The 18,207-nt window shown below is 44.7% G+C and overlaps 1 protein-coding gene across 2 annotated transcripts; it reads left to right on the forward strand.

Annotated features, from left to right (window-relative positions):
* Positions 1-952: 952 nt before the first annotated feature.
* On the forward strand, positions 953-13,571 carry TAGLN3 (transgelin 3). 2 transcript variants are annotated; one of them, XM_006116818.5, is made up of 5 exons: positions 953-1,112; positions 1,463-1,644; positions 2,543-2,717; positions 8,055-8,157; positions 13,090-13,571. In XM_006116818.5, exons 2-5 carry the CDS (start codon positions 1,465-1,467, stop codon positions 13,229-13,231), a joined length of 600 nt encoding a protein of 199 aa, XP_006116880.1. In that variant the 5' UTR covers positions 953-1,112; positions 1,463-1,464; the 3' UTR covers positions 13,232-13,571. The 2 variants fall into 2 exon arrangements, with proteins under 2 accessions (XP_006116880.1, XP_006116881.1); XM_006116819.5 differs by having other exon boundaries at positions 958-1,143.
* Positions 13,572-18,207: the final 4,636 nt, after the last annotated feature.

Below are 18,207 nucleotides of genomic sequence, written 5' to 3' on the forward strand. Positions count from 1 at the left end.
TTTTGAAATAATGGGTGCATTTAAAGATGCAAAATTGCTATTTTGGGATACTTCCGGTATCCTGAAACAGCCCCGCTGTTTAGACATAGCCAAAGGGCCCATATTGTAGCAGGATGGATTCAGAGCAAGGACAAAAAGATGTTATGACGTTTGGTGTGATTAAAGAAAGGATTTAAAAAATTGGTTTATGAGCCCTAAAACAGTTCCAGTTAAAACAAAACAAAACCCCTCTAGTATTCCAGCCCTGCTAGTGCTGTGATAGGGACCTCACTTGGTGTAAATTGACATTGATCTCTAGAGCGCCACAGAGCCATGCTGAGTCACACAAGCTGAGGCTAAGGTCCTTGTTCTCTACAACGTATTTGCTCATTTTTAGTCCAGTCATGCTTATTAATGTCACAAGTGAAGGGGCATCTAGCTTTTTCCTTGGAAGACTATTGACAACCTAATATGTCTTGCTGCTAGGAAGACTTGCTTTATTCTGTCTAATCAATCACTCTTTTGTTTAATTTTACTCATCACCCCTAATTATACCCTTGTTTGTACTTCAAATTATAGTCTCTCCACCCTTGGTTTTGGTTTTCTTCTTTCACTCTCCAATGATGACAGCACACAGGACGTGGAATAGGGAGAAAAATACTCTTCACGTATTCCAATATCTATTGGTTCCTATTACATTTGGATAATGAAATTATACCAACCGAGTCCTCCTATAAGTATTGTTTAACTATAGAGACGTCAGGTACTCTGCAGCTGGGTTCAGCGGCCAAATCTAAGTAAGGTAGAACTGGATCAAGAAAGTGAACAAAACCGAACAGGAGAAGTGGGCACTTAAACAGACTGCAGATTAGAGAGAGAGAGTGTTCTCCTTGGCTATGCTGAGTAGGCAGGCCTTTTAATGGCTCTTAGCAACGCCCCTGCTTTGACCCTCCTCATATGTGAGGAAAATCAAATCAATACACTGTTCTTCAAATCAGGATGCTGCAGCAGCAGGGTCGCACAGCAGCCTTCTTCTCTTCTTAAATTTCTCAGTGCTTTTCCATTCGATGGTCTCCGGATTTCTAAGCTTCACTGCCTGATTGCATCTCTGAAAGGATCCCTTGAGTTCCCATGTATAGTCTTCTTGTTATTAGCAAGTATTATGTAGGCAATTTTAAAGTACTTCTGGATTTGCTGGCAGTCGTGACACTGATCTGAAACTCTATTATAATCTTCTTGTTGCTATAGCAGAAATCTGACTTGCAATCTATTTTAATTTAAACTGCAGTTTGATTTTTGTTGTTAGGCTGTGAGAAAATGACTTTATTTAATTTTTCTCCCTGTAAAACCATTAAAGACAATGTCTGCTTTTGTTCTGATTTTTGGTAGTCAATCTGCATTGACGTATAGGTTGGGCTGTTTTATATACATAAACCTATCTTATCGGAACCCTATAAATAAACAATTTGTATTTTTGTTCCAGAGATGGCTAACAGAGGACCAAGCTATGGTTTAAGCCGAGAAGTGCAGGAAAAGATTGAACAGAAATATGACCTGGAATTAGAGAACAAGCTAGTGGACTGGATTATAATACAGTGCGGTGAAAAGATAGAGCATCCACCTCCCGGAAGGCAAAATTTTCAGAAATGGCTAATGGATGGAACAGTAAGTGTTGATCTAATTTCATATATACATTATTTTTATGTGTATAATGAATCCTAATCTATTAACATCTATACCCTAACTCTGTATTTTGATCTGATTGCACTGGCATGAGGTATAGGTTATTTTTGTATATTCTATTATACATATATATATAGTATATACTGTTGACTGTACTATTAGAGGGTTCCTTTTGATCAGGAGATTTTTGCTATTTCAGAATAACTTTTCTTTCAATGTATTGGGATATGTATATTAGGTTTCAGTCCCTCCTTCTCTATAATTTCTCATAGAATAACAACAGATTTGCTTTTCCAATCAAGTTGGTACTTTTCTGCTAAGAAAACAAAAGTGTTGCTGTGTGTCTGTGTGTAATACACATGGACTTAGATTCATTTGATTTTGTGATAGTGTTTTCTCCTTGGAAATAATTCTTGAGCTATTATGTTGTATTTCATTGGTGTATCAGATAAACACACAAAAAAGCTGCTGTTTGCACTAGGCAGCAAGACTTGGCTACTGGCTGATGACTGAAACTCTGCCAACCTTGCTTTAACAGTATTTCAATTGATAGTGCTTTGTTTTCCTCCCCCCCCCCACTACTGCCAGTTGTTACATAACCTCTAGTAAATAATTGTTTTATTTCTTGCAGTAGCTCAATGCATGTTTGATCAGGTTATCAGTACCATTTAATAAAAGCTGTAATGGCACTTTAATACACTCAGAAAACTACCACTGGTATAGACAGGTTTTTTTTCTTAAAGAAATGATTTCTCTGAGAGATTCTACCCATGTTAGAGCTTCCCACTGCATAATCTAATACACAGAAATTGTCTTCTGCTTTAGTGACCTGGAACTAATTGATTTTTTTTAAACTTCTGTTTCCTATTTTATCTCTTAGCTGTTGTGCAAGTTAATAAACAGTTTACATCCAAAGGGCAAAGAACCCATTCCAAAGATCTCTGAATCAAAAATGGCTTTCAAGCAGATGGAGCAAATTTCTCAATTCTTAAAAGCTGCTGAAATCTATGGAGTAAGAACAACAGATATTTTCCAGACAGTGGATTTATGGGAAGGTAAAAATAATAATGATACTGAAAATGAGCTTGCAGTCTTCATTCTGCTCTGCTTTGATGCTAAGAGTGCGTTTTATCCAAGGGGAAAAAATATTTAATGTAATTATCTTTAGCTTCTGTTTGCTTTACCTCATTACCATTCTCTTCCAGTGGTGCATTATCTCCTCCAAGGGATTTATATTACCCTAAGGACATAATGGAATCTTTTCAAGTTAATGTATTACCCAAAAGCCATCATTGTAACAAAGCCATAAATGGAATAAAATAAGTGTATTTCCAAGCAAATATCTCCTAATAACAAATAGGGAGAACTCTGTTTTCCCGTGGCAAGCTTTTATCAAATATTTCAAATTGAGAGTGAGGCTTACATTTTACCTGTAAAACTGAATCAAAAAAAATCACTACCCCATTCAGGGAAAAATATATGTGCATTTTTTCAGCTTGTACAAAGTCTTTTACATTAATCATGACTAGTTAAAAGGAAAAATCACTAGTGACACACAAGAAATTTAGGTTTCCAGAGTTGTCAGCCTAACATTTTTCACCAGTATTAAATCCTCCTTAAAAAGATCACTATGGAAACATTCAGCTAAAACCTGAAAATGCCCCTGTGAGTCTGCAATAGCTTAGGTCTATGAAGATTTTTTCCATTCCACATGGGAACTAGAAGTGGTCTATATTATTTTCCCATGAACCTATGATTTTTTTCTGACAGGTTATTCATATTGCTGCCTTTTACTTCCTATGTGATGATCCATCACTTTCTAGTGCTCCTACATGTGCTCTTGGGCATCTCTAAGTAAAGTGCCATATCATGGAACACAGTGCGAGGGCTCAAAGTACTTAGCATCACTGAAGACAGGAGTTGAGATTTGGGCGAGGGGGGGGGGGTGAAAGGCAGACACAGAGGGAACAAAGCAATGTATGGAGGAAATGATCTGTTGTAAATGGTCACTCACTGCAATAGGGTGGGAGGCTGCAGGGAGGGCACTAGTGAAGGGTTGTTGCCCTTCGACATGCACAAGTGAGACCAGACACAGTAGAGACACCCAATGCAGGTGTGGCTTTGCTGTGGGAACCCAATGCCTCTCAACCCTCTTCTGTAGCCCAATGCCTCTCAACCTTCTTCTGCAGACCCTATTTTCCTGTCTGGGTACCCTCAGGTCTTCCAATGTATCTCAGTCCTGAAAGAAATGCCCCTTGTTATTCCAGGCTTGGTCTCTACATAAGTTCTCCCCCTTCACTGTAGTTGGGACTTGAGGCACTGCTGTTATTTCATTGTTGAGGCTCTTCATTGAGAAGAGTTAGAAAATGGAAATGCTTCAGCAGTTCGGGGAAAGGGGATGTGCATGCGTGCAGTGCGTGCATGCTCACATACCAGAAAAAATTCCCCGGTTGTCCTCTGCAATAGGAGTGTGAACCCTAGTGTTGATTGGGAATAAGCTATGCTCTGAGTTGTCTAAATCAAAGACAAAGGAGGATGGCCCGATGATCAGCCCCTTTTGCCATTAACATTTTTCCAACAGCTTTTTCTGCAAGACTCTTCATAACAGACAGCCAACAATAACCCCACCACACATACACTACTTGTTAGGTTGTTTCAAACACAGCAAACCAGCCTGCACCCACCTTCCCCTTTGTGGTGCCATCACCGTAAGTTCTTTTCTTTCTTGCACTTGTTGGGATGGGAGGCTATTTTGCACTCCGTTCCCAAACATCCTGATCACTTTACCTGCTCTCTTTCAGTGCATTTCCTTAGTATATTTTAGGGTAGATCAAGTCAGTAGTAAGTCAACTTCAAAGAGTGCAGAGAATGCAGCTTTGGATCTTTATCTACATTTTTGAGGCTTCTGGTCCAGTGATGCCCTTCAAAATAGTCCCTCTCTCCCTGAAGCTGATCCCATAAAAACACTTGGCGTGAAGGCCCAAAGATTTCTACTCCTTACAACAGTTTTTTTTCTTAGGGACAACTTAGAAGCCCTCCTCCTAGCACAGGCAGTGTCTAGCTCTTCTGCTAGGCTGTGCATATGTCCATATGTACCAGCGTTCATTGTACAAGGGCTTATCAGCTTGAGATGAAATGACAGCAAGGTCCTAGAAAAGATGTTGCCAATCATATTGATCGTGATTCAGGGGAGGCGAAAGAGAGTGAGGGGAAGACAGATAAAGCCCCGTTGTGTATTCACAAGTGTGGTGTGGGGTCTGAGAGAGATTTTTAACTAAACTTTTCTGCATCTTAGAGTCTTGAGTTGTTGAGTTTGGCTTGAGGGAGGGCTGAGAATGTGCAGTGTCATGTATTTTAGGTATGATGAGGTCTCATTTGTTCACATCCCAAATATATATTTGCTACATCTGCCTTCACTATGATGCTCCAGACTGTCTGTCAGACAATTCCGCAGTGGTGATGCCTCTGGCTTTCAACTTCTTGTCAACCTTTCCTAAACTGCTTGTATCCTTGTGTGTTTGCCCTCTTTGCACAGTGATGTTTGGTCTCCACACACAGCTACAGCCTTTACTCACATTCCATGTTCTCCACCAGGCTTGTCAGAAAGGTAGCTCGAAGCCCAGTCTTGGCTGTGTCTTTCTTTCATTATGTGACAATCATCCGCTCCTCCATCTGTTTCTCCTGTGTCACTTCTCTCACTCCCTACTGCCAGTTAAAGCACAGCTTTGGTGGCAGCCTGATGAAGCAGAACAGTAGGTACGGGGAGGCTACAGATGGCTCAGGCAGGCTCATCATGACGTTTTGCTACTGGTCTTTTGTTTTTAAAATTGCCATCATCCTCCAGTTCTTTCAGTTTCAACGCTTCATCCCATCCCTGCTTCTCCTCTCCAGCCACTGTGGTGCTTGCTCCTGGGGAAATGTCACATGGGCTACATTATACTTAGCATCTGCTACAGCATATGGTACATCTGCAACCTTAGGGAGCCCATAATTCTAAGTGTGTGTGTGTGTGTGTGTGTGTGTGTGTGTGTGTGTGTGTGTGTGTGTGTGTGTGTGTGTGAGAGAGAGAGAGAGAGAGAGAGAGAGAGAGAGAGATCAGTCTTTCAGATTGCCCTATGTTAAGCAAGGAGCAAAGCTGCTCCAGTTTGTGGTCAAGGTGACAATTTATAAGCAAATTATCCCTTGCAAATAAAATATGCAGAGCCCTGCATGGATACAAAAGATTGGATCTGCATTCGACCTGCGTCTGCGTTCATTAAGTTGTACCTGACCTGCGATCCGCACTCAATCTGCACCTGCACTAGCACCTTATCTTACTCTTAGAGCCCTGTGTAGATACAAATGTTTGGATCCACATAAGAACAGTCGTATTGGGTTAGGCCAATGGTCCATCTAGCTCAGTAACCTGACTTCTGCCAATTGCCAATGACAGGTGCTTCGGAGGGAATGAACAGAATGGGCATTCATATAGTGAGTTGCCCATTCCCAATTTCTGGCATTCAATCCTCAGTCAGCTAAAGATGGTAAACAGTACAACCACATTTCTAGTAATTCCTATCAACTTAAAAGGGCAATAATATGGGCAATTTCAATACAGTTGGAAGCTGCTAAATGTATTGAGCTTAGGGACCTTACTCATCACAAATTGTAGGTGCTTTGTGTCTGAAGGTTTATGTAAGTCATATTCTTTAATTTAATCTGTGCGTTGCTAGGGAAATGTGGAATATAAATGTGTAAAACAGTAGGCTTGACTTTTCAGGCGCACACTCTGTGTTTCATTGGCTTCCTTAGCAGTGGCTGATTGGAAATAGGCTTAGTTGAGAAATCTATTTTTATTGTTTATTATGAAACAGCATATATCTAGAATGGTAAATTTTCAAGTGTAGTTAAAACCTTAAATTCCCCATTCTGAAGAGCTTACTGTCAAAGACAGACAAGACCTGAAATTGACGTTCAGGAAAGAGGGAAGGGGGAATCACTGGGGTGGAGAAGAAGGTAGACAGGAATCATAGCATAAGTGGGATGTGAGGAGGAGAAAAGAAAGAGCACATAGGGAATGATATTTTCAGAGGCTCAGAACACAATAAGGATAAATCTGGTCAAACATTTCCATTTATGTGATTTAAAAAAAAAATGAAATGAAGGCACGTTTTTCTATAGCATTTTTCAGGGCTTTTTTTACTAAATGTAGAGGAAAAGAAAGTTTGATTCTGTACTCGTTTCCTCCCTCCCCCTGGAACACACAGAAGAAAGGTGAAAGGAGCCAATTCTGGAAGTAGGGACAGAACTGTAAAGTGTTGCCTAGAAGAGAAAACTTTGTTGAAGAGCCATTTTTATGTTTTCAAAATATGGAATGGGAAGGGGAAGAACTTCAAGAAGAATAACTCTGGGACATGGACAGTGAGGGAGATGGAAGTTGAAGGAAGGAAAATAGAGTTGGAGTGACACAGAGTTGTGAAAGTGAAAACAAGGAGCTTGAATTTGATATGGCATGATATAGGGAGCTGTTAAATGGAATCACTGAATTAGTGGATGGATACTTTGGCAAAACCTGGTGAGAATTAAGAGCATAGTGACTGTGGAAGGATTGGAGTATGCTCTCTCAGCAGTGGAATCTTGCCCAGGAATCTCCAGATGCTTCATAAAGTTGTGTAAACATAATTCTCCCCATTTTGCAGATGTGAAACTGAGTCACAGGTTTTGTTTTTTTGTTTTTTGTATTTTTTTACACAGTGCCTTAGTCTGCACCAGAGGGGTGTGAACTGTAGGGTGGGATAATGTGTCACATACTAATTTGCACACTGATGATAAAATGGTAACGGAGCACTACGCAGTTATCAATGTCATTGCTCTTTGCCGGGCATGCATCTATTAGTGAATGGTCCTGGGTTTCTGACTCAGGATTTTTTGTATAAAGTGATGTCTCTAACGCAGAAGTTCTTGTATCCACCTAATGCTTGAGTGCTTGAGCAATCTCTGTTGTTGCAGGGATGGGTTTTCATAATGAAACCTACCCCCTAAAGGCACACGTGACTTTAAACTTGTATCTTTTACTCAGAAAGCTCTCTCACTATACATGCTGTCTCCCGAGCTACTGTAACAAAATAAATATGGCACTGGGGCCACGCACCCCTGAATTCTAATCTCTGTTTTATACGCCTCTCGTGGCCTTCGGCGAGTCAGTCAAAGTCCCTGTCTCAGTCACATCATCTGTAAAACAGGGATAATTATGCTGACCTACCTCCCAGTGGCATTGCAAGGTTTAATTAATTCGTTGGGTGGAGACCTCCGTGAAGGTGCTAAATGGTGCTGACAAAATGGTGTTGCTGTCCTGAAATCATCTACTTCATATGCAGATTTTTAAAAATGATTTTCAACTTCTGGCTTTTTAGGGAAGGACATGGCTGCTGTGCAGAGAACCTTAATGTCTTTAGGCAGCTTGGCTATCACGAAGGATGATGGATGTTACAGAGGGGACCCGTGCTGGTTTCACAGGTAAAGTGCCAAGCAATGGATGGTTGGTACATTGTCTGCCTATAAGCATGAAGTTAGGAAACTAACTGGGGACTGAACAGCCTTCCCAAAATGTCCTGGAAATATTTTAAAAATGAGTAGTCCCGTGGCACCTTAGAGACAAACAAAAATATGTAGACTCATGAGCTTTCATGGCTAAGATGAGCACTCATCTGTTGAAGTGTGTCTTAATCATGAAAGCTCATGACCCTATATATTTTTGTTAATCTCTAAGGTGCCACAGGACTACTCGTTGTTTGTAAAGTTACAGACAAATATGGTTACCCCTCTTAGACTGGGAATTTTTGACAGCCTTGAGTGAGATATCTAGGTCCTCCAGAATTTTAGAAAGACCCAGTCTGAGGCCTGGTCTTACTTGAATTAAGATGAAGTGAACAAAGCCGGGTCTAAACTAAATTAAGCATGTTCACGCAAGCATTTGCATAGATTCAAAAACTCATTTCAGTTAAACTCGTGACATTTGCATACGTGGATAAAACCGTAGATATTCAAACTCTGATTTTTCTCACTGCTCTGTGCTGATAATTCCTTAAAAGTCAGTGGGTTTGATTCTTATAGGAATTCGTGTGAGTGCAAAGTAGGAGTAAAATGCCACCATGTCAGCATGGTGGCTTTTTACACTCACTTTACACTGAAGTGAAGTGCAAGGCAATGGAGAATCAAGCCCAAAGGAGCTGAACCAATGTACAAGCTTAGTGACGGCAGAAGCAGCCTCTCCTATGTACCTCATATTTCATTTAAGCACCATAGGTGTGCGCACGGGATGTGCCAGGTGTGCCCAGGCACACCCTAATGTTTCAAAGGGGGCATGAGCGAAGGAGCACCGCTTCGGCGCTCTGGGGAATGGACGCCGCGCCGGGTTTGCCATGCATGTGTGGCCAAAACCGGCAGGTCTTAGGACCCCATGGAAAGAGGTGGCAGGGACGCGTCACCCGGCCGCCCCATCAAGCGAGGTGAGTTTAAACCCCGGGCGGGAAGCAGGGGGCTGCCCCGGCAGGGGATTGGGGGCAGCGCGGCTGGCTCGGGGGGTGGCTGGGGTCAGGGGCAACACGGCTGGTGTTGGGGAGGGAGCCAGGGTCGGGGAGGGGGCCGGGGGCGGGGGCAGCGCGGCTGGCCTCGGGGAGGGGCGAAGGGTGGGGGTGGGAGCAGTGTGGCTGGCCTCGGGGAGGGGAGGGGGCCGAGGCTGCGGGCAGCATGGCTGGCCCCCGCCCCCCTCCCCCAGAGCTGCTTCCCATCCTCTCTTCCCCCGGTCCCCCTCCCCCACCAGCCACTCCCTGCCCCCCAGCCACTCGCTCTTCCTCCCCCTCCTCACCCAAGATCAAGTGTGTCCATTTCTTTGGGGGAGGGTCTACCTGGGAACCCTACGAGTCGGACCCAGTGCAGGCACCAAGTGATGGGGACTGCCGGAACTTTAGGAACCAGAGACTGCGGGGTGGGGGTTTGTGGCCCAAAAGGGGGCTGAGAAACCTAAGAGACAGAGTAGGGGGAGCACCAGAAGGGTGACAGTCAGAGCGACCCTAGAACTCTGTTACATACCAGTTGGCAGCTGCTGGAAGAGGAGGGAAAAATAGGGGGGTAAGGGTCAGAGAGGAAGGAGCTTGTGCTGAGAAGAGGGGGGCAGGTCAGGAGAATAAAGGGGAAGGCACCAAGGGGCAGGGTGTAGGAGAGAGGCAAATGCCAGGGGGCCAAGTGGAGACAATGAGGAAAAGGGCAGGAGGGGAGGTGTCAGTGAGAGGGGGGATAGGATGATGCTAGTAGAGGAGAGGGGAAGGGCTTTGGGATCTAAAGGGGAGAAGGAGAGGTGCTGGGAGAAGGCTTGAAAGAAGGGGTGGGCATGAGGAAGGCGGGGATGGAGCAAGGCATGTGTGAGGACACAGGGGGGCATGAGGGGAATGGGGCAGAGGGTGGTGAGGGGGTGGGCATCAGGGAAAAAGAAGGCAAAGGGGGCAGGGGCAGTGAGGGAAGGGGGAGGCACCAGGAGGGTGCAAAGGTAAGAGAAGGTGCAGGTGCCAGAGGGTTCCGGGGGGTGAAGCAGAAGGGCAGATACCTGAAGGGAAGGGACCAGCACCAGAGGAGAGAGGCAGGGCAGGTGTGTAGAGGGAGGTGTTAGAAGAGGGGTAGCTCACGTGATAAGAGTGGGGCTACTGGAGGAGTGGGCACAGGGGGGAGAGAAGGGCTGGTGGAGGGGGGCAGGTCATAGGAGGGCTGAGGGCAGTGAGAAGGGCAGGAGTCAGGACAGCAGAGGAGGGTGAGGAGTTGGGGGCAGCAGGCACCAGGAGAGCTGATGGAACAAGGGGAGGAGACATGGCAGCAGAGAGGAAAGGTAAAGGTTTAAAAATATTTAATAATAACTTGGGTGCCACAGTGGCACATCCAAACAAGCCACATGAACTCAGTACTTGCGAGCTGTGCTTTTGCACAAGAGCATCTATGGCAGTGTGGATGCTCTCTTGCCTAAGAAAGCGTTGATGGCTATTTTAGCCATAGGGCTTTCTTGCGCAAGAAATTCATGTTGCCTGTCCACACTGGCCTCTTGTGCAAGAACAGTTGCACAAAAGGGCTTATTCCTGAGCGGGAGCATCATAGTTCTTGCTCAAGAAGCCCTGATTTCATACATGAGAACGTCAGTGTACTTGCGCAAGAACATGCGGCCAGTGTATGAGAGAAGGGCTGGTGAAGGGGGGCAGGTCTCAGGAAGGCTAAGGGCAGTGAGAGGGGCAGGAGTCAGGACAGCAGAGGTAGGTGAGGGATTGGGGGGGCAGCAGGTGCCAGGGGAGCTGATGGAGCAAGCAGAGGAGATAGAGCAGCAGAGGGGAAAGATAGAGGTTCATACGATATTTATTAATAACTTGGGTGCCACAGTGGCACATCCAAACAAGCCACAAACTCACTACTGGTGCACAACACAAAATTTATTATGCTCATGGGAGGAAACTCTTAGAGGGAACACTTCCCCCAGCCTCTCCACCCCCCGAGTTAATGTCACACACATTGGGTTAATGCAATTGCAGGATAGTTGCATGGGCGGGGGAGGGGGGGGTTGGTGAGGCCCAAACTAATCCCTGTTGGTAAGAGGATGGTGGGAAAAGTCTTTGGGGAGGGAAGGGGTCACATGACACCTTTTATTTCTGGTCATGTGTCCATATTGCCCCGAAAGTGTTACCTCCAGAGGTGTGGCTAATGGGAGTCAGGGGTGTGGCTAATGGGGGTCAAAGAGTACATTTAAAAAAAATTCTTTGGGTGCACACCCTAATGAAATGTTTTGCTCATGCCTATGTTAAGCACCCTGAATGAAAAGTAGCAGGAGATCTTGTTATCCATCTAACCACTAAATACCAAATGCTGAACACCTTGCCCATGGAAGTGCTTATGGTAGGAATAATTCTAAGAAATGTAAACTGTAGCTATATTCAGCTGTTAAGAACATGCTTGGATTTCCCTTTGATCTCTTCTATCTCATTCATAGTTTTGTCTGTTTTTATTAATAGTAACATTCAACTACCTGTAGCTAATGAACAATGCCTGCAATGATTAATGGGGAATTGGTTCCCAAGGCTTTAATTAAAATAAAATGAGGAGCAAATGAATCTCTGATAGAATTAAGTGCTGAGAGAATTTCTAAAAATAGGGAGGAGAGAAATCCTCCTTAGATGGCATTTTAGGTAGCTTGCTTTTCAGGTTCTGAAAAAAACAAAATAAGGGAAAATTAAAAATATGGCTGGGTTTTTTTTTCAATAGGTCTCGGCTCAGCTTGCATCTCTCCTAGAAGTGCAATGTTCTATGGGAGAGAGAATCATTACAGAAGGGGAAGTGACTATCTAGGAAGGATTCTAGGAATCATAGTGGATCACAAGCTAAATGAGAGTCAACATTGTGACACTGTTGCAAAAAAATCCAATATGATTCTGAGATACATTAACAGGAGTGTTGTGAGCAAGACAGAAGACGTCATTCTTCCATTCTACTCTGCGCTGATTTGGCCCCAGTTGGAGTATTGTGTGCTGTTCTTGACACCACATTTCAAGAAAGATGTGGAGAAACTGGAGAAGGTCCAGAGAAGTGCAACAAAAATGATTAAAAGGCTAGAGAATATGACCTATGAGGGAAGACTGAAAGAACTGGGCTTGTTTAGTTTAGAAAAGAAAAGACTGAGAGGGGACATAATAGTGGTTTTCAAGTATCTAAAAGGAGGGGGGTAAATTGTTCTCCTTGGCCTCTGAGGATAGGACAAGAAGCAATGGACTTAAATTGCAGTAAGGGAGGTTTAGGTTGGATATCAGGAAAAACTTCCTAATGGTCAGGGTGGTTAAACACCGGAATAAATTGCCTAGGGAGGTTGTGGAATCTCCATTTTAAGAGCAGGTTAGATAGGCATCTGTCAGGGATGAACTAGAATGATGCTTGGTCCTGCTGTGAGGGCAGAGGACTGGACCTCTTGAGATCCCTTCCAGTTCTAGATTCTATGATTATCTGATTATAGTTAATTGTTAGCTAGGTGATAGGATAGTACCCAGGAGCTCATGAACCCTTTTATAAATGTAAATACGTTAAAATGAACCGTGGCCCCCCCTTCTGAAAGTCTACAAGACATGACTGACAGCTTAACCCTCTCATGAGTATGTCATAGGTCATTATATTTGTATTCACTTGGGGAGTCTAGAATGAATGGTACAATAAAGGTCTGAGGTACTGCTACGGCTTTGGCTGGTATGTACATCATGGTGCGCACTGTAGAAAAGCAGTTAGGCTTCCAGTATTGTGTACTTCATGGGATACTGAAATAAAGTATTGCAGTGCAGAGAGAATACTTGTGAGAGGGCAGAGTCTTGGGGCTTTTGAAAATCATGTGGGCACAATCGGGGTTGACCCTCTATTGCTTTTGTGTCTGCACAGGAAAGCACAGCAGAATCGGCGAGGATTTTCTGAAGAGCAGCTTCGTCGGGGACAGAATGTCATAGGCCTTCAGATGGGTAGCAACAAAGGCGCATCGCAGTCTGGCATGACGGGCTATGGAATGCCAAGGCAGATTATGTGATGGCTGTCTGTAGAGCACACACATTCTACAGCATGATCTGATTAGAAACACCTAGCTAGTTCCCTTTCAGCCTAAAACATGGTTTTTTAATAGTTTGTCCTTTGGGTTTTTTTTTTCCAGCTGCAACTTTTTGACTAAAACTATGGATGTGCGTGTTATGTTCACAATGCTGCCCCCTACTGTTCACTTCTGAACTATGCAAAGACTCTGGTTTTCTCTATTTATTTATTTGCAAATTGTTATCCTTGGCATTTCTGTCTTACAAAACCCAATATTGTATCTCAACAAGTAACCTCATCATTGTTTGATCTTCTAAAAATAAAGATATTTAAAAAGTCAACTTGGAGTGAATCTTTATAGGGGAGAAAGCCCACAACTTCCCACATAAGTTGCTTGTGGAGTGAGGTTACACCAACTCCTCTGCCACATGTAGAACACTGATGTCCAGAACCCCCAGGAGGGAGCTAGGTAGTTTACCAGTTCCTCTATCTCTTCCCTTCACTTGTGCAACATGCTGTCAGTGTTTGATGGAAACCGCATGTGCACTGAACGGCATTCCCCACAATGCTGTTGCTTTATCTGTGACCCTGCTTCTCCATGTCTAAGTTAACTTCTGAAGCTTCAGCTATGGGTCTGATTAGAAACTCAAATCTAGAGCAAAATTCAGCTCCTGAAGGAAGATGGTAGGACTGCAGTGGAGCTGCCCTAGGGATGCATTTGGGTTTATAATCTTAATAATCTAACACATGCTACAAATCTCTTGTGGACTGATTTTTTCCCCCACACCTTGGCAGTGACAAAACCAAGGTTTTGTCCAAGATAGGAGTACTCCAGAGTAGTAAGTAACTATTATCTTCCTTTTACAAAGAAGGAAACATAGGCAGGAGACTTGTGTATGGGCACAAGTGAGTTCATGGGTGGCAGGTATGAGACACAAGAGGTGGCAATATGCAGTGCCTTCCCTGTGTCTAAGTGCTCAACCTGTCCCCTCTTCCTAGCCATTCCTAAAGGCTCCCACAGAAGGCTGCTGCTGCTTGCAGACTGGTGACTCTCTTGCCCCCAATACCCCCCACCCCCTGCCCCGTGGATCTGTTAGTTTAAAAGTGAAAAGCTTGCCAGACCTATTAGCCTAACACTGAACCTGTGAAAGAGCCATTAAGTGGGTATGAAACCATATGTGACGGGGCCCCGCAACCCCGCACTAAAACCCCCACGGCAAAAGCCCTATTCGGGCGGCGGGGGAGCGCGCACCGGCATTGTGCCCGCTGTACTCGCGCCGCGGAACAGCTGACCGCCTCGGTGGCGGCAGCGGCACCGACGCTGCAGGAGGGGTGGAGTCAACTGGTGACGTCAGGAGTATGTCACCCTCTGGCGCCGGGCGTGGCGGGAGGTTTAAAGAGCACCCTTCTCTAAATACACATTTTAATTTTAATTACTGTAATTTAAAACTTTTTTCAAAATCTTCCTATTCTTTCTATTTATCCCTACTTCTTTTTCACACCCACCCTGGTGAAAGAGAGCCCTTAAAGGGACAACTTTCCTTTTCCTTCAGATAGCTGGACAAATGAGTTTCCTTTTTACTTCTGACTATTTGATGAACTAGTTTTAAGAGAACCCTCCACCAGTAAAATCCTTTCTTATGCTTAAAATCTTTAGCAATATGTTTTTAACATAAACATATAGTGAAATTTCATTAACGTGTCTTGTTATGAAAATCACACAACATAAATTCCCTTTTTCTAAAAGCAATGAACTTTATGAACACACTAAACCACTCTGAGTCATTTAAAATGTCTTTGTTTCAGCCAGTGTAAGTATGCAGTAACCTGGAACGATTGCTTTATGAAGGCTGAACAGTAAACTTGTAAAATCAGCTTTGTAATACTGATGATGAAAATGTAAAAGAGCAGGGCTGCATCATGTATTCCATGATATTTAATGTTGCATTCAGCTGGACAGCTGACTTGCCCTCCCTGCAAAGTTTTTGCAAATAAATTTCTGACAAAATTCAAGATATATTTAAAAAAACCTGTGACTGATATTTTTTATTCACAAATTTTGTGCTTTTAATCAGGTACCTTCTTCATGTCCAGTCTGCACAATCTAGCAGCTAGTGCAAAACATGCTCCATTTTTTATTAAAAAGGGTGGATTTTTTCCAACTGTCATTTGCTAAATTTGGGTTCAGGGATTTGGACTGAATGGGTGAGCAGAGAGAAGAGGGGAGTCAATGGGAAAGGAAGAGGGCCTGGGCAGAAGAGGGGTGGGGCCATGGGCTGGGGAGCTTGTCTCCCCAGGTAGCAGCTTCACTCACCACCCATGACCCTCACTCTCTAATCCAGTGGTTAAGCTACTTGCCTGGATTGTAGGAGAACCTGATTCAAGTCCCCTGGTTGCCTATTCAACAGGGGCTTGCACAGGGATCTCCTGCCTCCTAGGCGATTGCCTTTTGTGGTAGGCTATCCTTGTACGAACCCCCTCCCTTTCTCAAGAGGCTGTTGTCTTCTTGAGATGGGAAGGAGCTTCAGACAGGGATCACTCACCAGTGACTCTCCCCAGGAGGCGGGAGCCTCCAGTTCACACCCCTCAAAAGATCAAGGGAGTACGCTGTGGTCTGCCACAATGTCGGTGTGTATCCTGACCATGGACAAGAGTGAGCTGCGGGGATGGGGGTTACTGCCCGCCAGCAATGCCTCTTTAATTACAAAAGCAAGAATAACTGCAAAGGGTTGGGTTGTACTCTCACAGACCAGAGGCCCTCTTGCCTGGCAGAGCAGGGAATTGATCTAGGGCAGTGGTTCCCAATCTGTGGTCTGTGCACCCCTGGGGGTCTGCGAGGGCACTGCAGGGGGGGAGCAGAAAGTTTTTAAATGTAAGGATCAGACCCACTGCAGTGGACCTGATCCTTACTTTTCTTTTTCCCACCCCCCAGGAGCATGGAGATGGGAGCAGCAGCCATGAACTACAGGTGGCAGCTTGCTTTTGATCCTGTTCCCTGCATGCTAAGGGAGCATGGGGGAATTGCTTGCGTCCTGTGCATGCCCCTCACACACCAGCCAGGCATGAGAGGTGTGCACAGAATGCAAGAGCTTTCCCCACGCTCCCTTAGCTTCCAGAAAACGGGATCAAAAGCAAGCTGAGACCCAATGCGCACAGCTGCTGCCCCATCCCATGTTCCCAACGCTCTGTCCTTGCTCCCTACCCTCCCAAAATTCCACCCTTGAGGAGCGGGCTGCTCCAGAGCTCCCTTTAGCCACGAAAGCTTCTTCACTCCAAGTATGAGCAGGGGACAGAGGTGAAAGGAGCTGAGGAAGCAGCGCAGGAGAATAGCAGCCAATGGGACCCAAGAAGCTCCATGCCCTGGAGTCTGCACATCCCTCAGCCCATGCTGAAGCTGACAAGCTGTGACTGTACTCTGGAGTCGGCTTATAAACAGGTCAGTCACTTTTTACCATTTTTTTTAATAGGTCGCGCCGTTCTAACTGTTCAAAAGCTATTAGAGTGGTGGGAAGTGTTTAAAACAACTAATAGTCCGGTAGCACTTTATAGACTAACAAAACATGGAGATGGAATCATGAGCTTTCGTGGGCACAGCCCACTTCATCAGATGACCGGTAATCTGAGGAAGTGGGCTGTGCCCACGAAAGCTCATACCACTATCTACATGTTTTGTTAATCTATAAAGGGCTACTAGACCATTTGTTGTTTTTTTCTGTAATAGACTAACTCGGACACCCCCTGAAGCTTCGGGCAGTGTTTAGTTGGGCCACTAGCAAAAATCGATTGTTTGGGGGAGTCCATGAAATTGTAATAGGTTAAAAAGGGTCTGCATGTGTGAAAAGGTTGGGAACCACTCATCTAGGCACACTTGCAGCCCAGGTGAGCATTCTAACCCTCATGCCACAGAGGGCTTTGAAAATTTACTTTGCCTGGGTTAATATATAGTTCAAGTGCACTTGAGCAGTAATAGATCACACTGCCACTCATTTCTCAGCAAGCAGAAAAAGGGATTTGAGCCAGCACTTCCGTGCCTGTGGGGCCGGTACCCAAGCCACCTGACTATAGAGGGGGCTACAAGTGGCCCAATTCTCATTTCATATTTACTGAACATGGTCTGCTGTGCACAGAGCAGGCTAAAGGAGCATCCACTTTAACCACCAGCTAGGCCAGCACGAAGGCCGTTCATTTGTGAAGTAAGAGAGTCATTTTCATTCACACACTGTCCCTGCACCAAACTCTATTTAAATATTTACGCACTGCGGAACAACTTCAACAGACGAGATTGAGAGAAACTCTCATGGCCACACCACAAAGCCTAATGGTTTAGACACATTTCACAGACAGGCTCACAGACTGTTGTAATCCTGCCAGCTCCGCCACATCAGAAAACCAGGGGGAATTCGACTTGGGTCTCTCATATTCCCAGCTGCTCTCTGCTGGATGAAAAGTTATAGTGGCTACCATCATCTCCTCTCACTGGACTGTGAATATGTGACCAGTTGGGCATGCTCTGAGCAAACCTGCTTGATTGGGCCCCACTGGCAAGACAAGTGGGCCAATGCTTACCTGGTCTGTGGCTTACATGTGATAGAGGTGTGTGGAGGGAGGCAGCTGTGCACATGCCCAGGGGCAGAAACTTAGACACCCCCTCCCCAGGAATTTTTATAGTGAAAAAGTAGGTGCTGAGTGAGTTTGGGCCTCTGCAGGGTTGTATGGCAGCTGTGCGTTTGTGAGGGGGAAGGAGGGAGGTTGTGTTGCAGTGGGGTGCTTATACCTGGGATTTATGTACCTAAATAGAGACTTTAGGTGCCTAAGTCCCTTTGTGGATCAGAGCCAGTGATTTTAATAAAGCCCAGATTAGAGAGTTGGCAGATCAGGTTTTATTTCCATCTCTGCAAGTATTCTCTTTGACCTTGACCAAATGATTTAATTTCCCTCCTTCAGTTACCCCATATGTACAGTAATCCTTATCTCCCA

This window comes from Pelodiscus sinensis, chromosome 1, assembly GCF_052426305.1.
Source record: "Pelodiscus sinensis isolate ZL-2025 chromosome 1, ASM5242630v1, whole genome shotgun sequence".
Classification (NCBI taxonomy): domain Eukaryota; kingdom Metazoa; phylum Chordata; order Testudines; family Trionychidae; genus Pelodiscus; species Pelodiscus sinensis.

Coding starts and splice junctions, on each gene's coding strand:
- TAGLN3 (XM_006116818.5), top strand. CDS start 1,465: ATGGCTAACAGAGGACCAAGCTATGGTTTAAGCCGAGAAGTGCAGGAA. Junction 1,645..2,542: donor AATGGCTAATGGATGGAACA/GTAAGTGTTGAT, acceptor TTTATCTCTTAG/CTGTTGTGCAAGTTAATAAA. Junction 2,718..8,054: donor GACAGTGGATTTATGGGAAG/GTAAAAATAATA, acceptor CTGGCTTTTTAG/GGAAGGACATGGCTGCTGTG.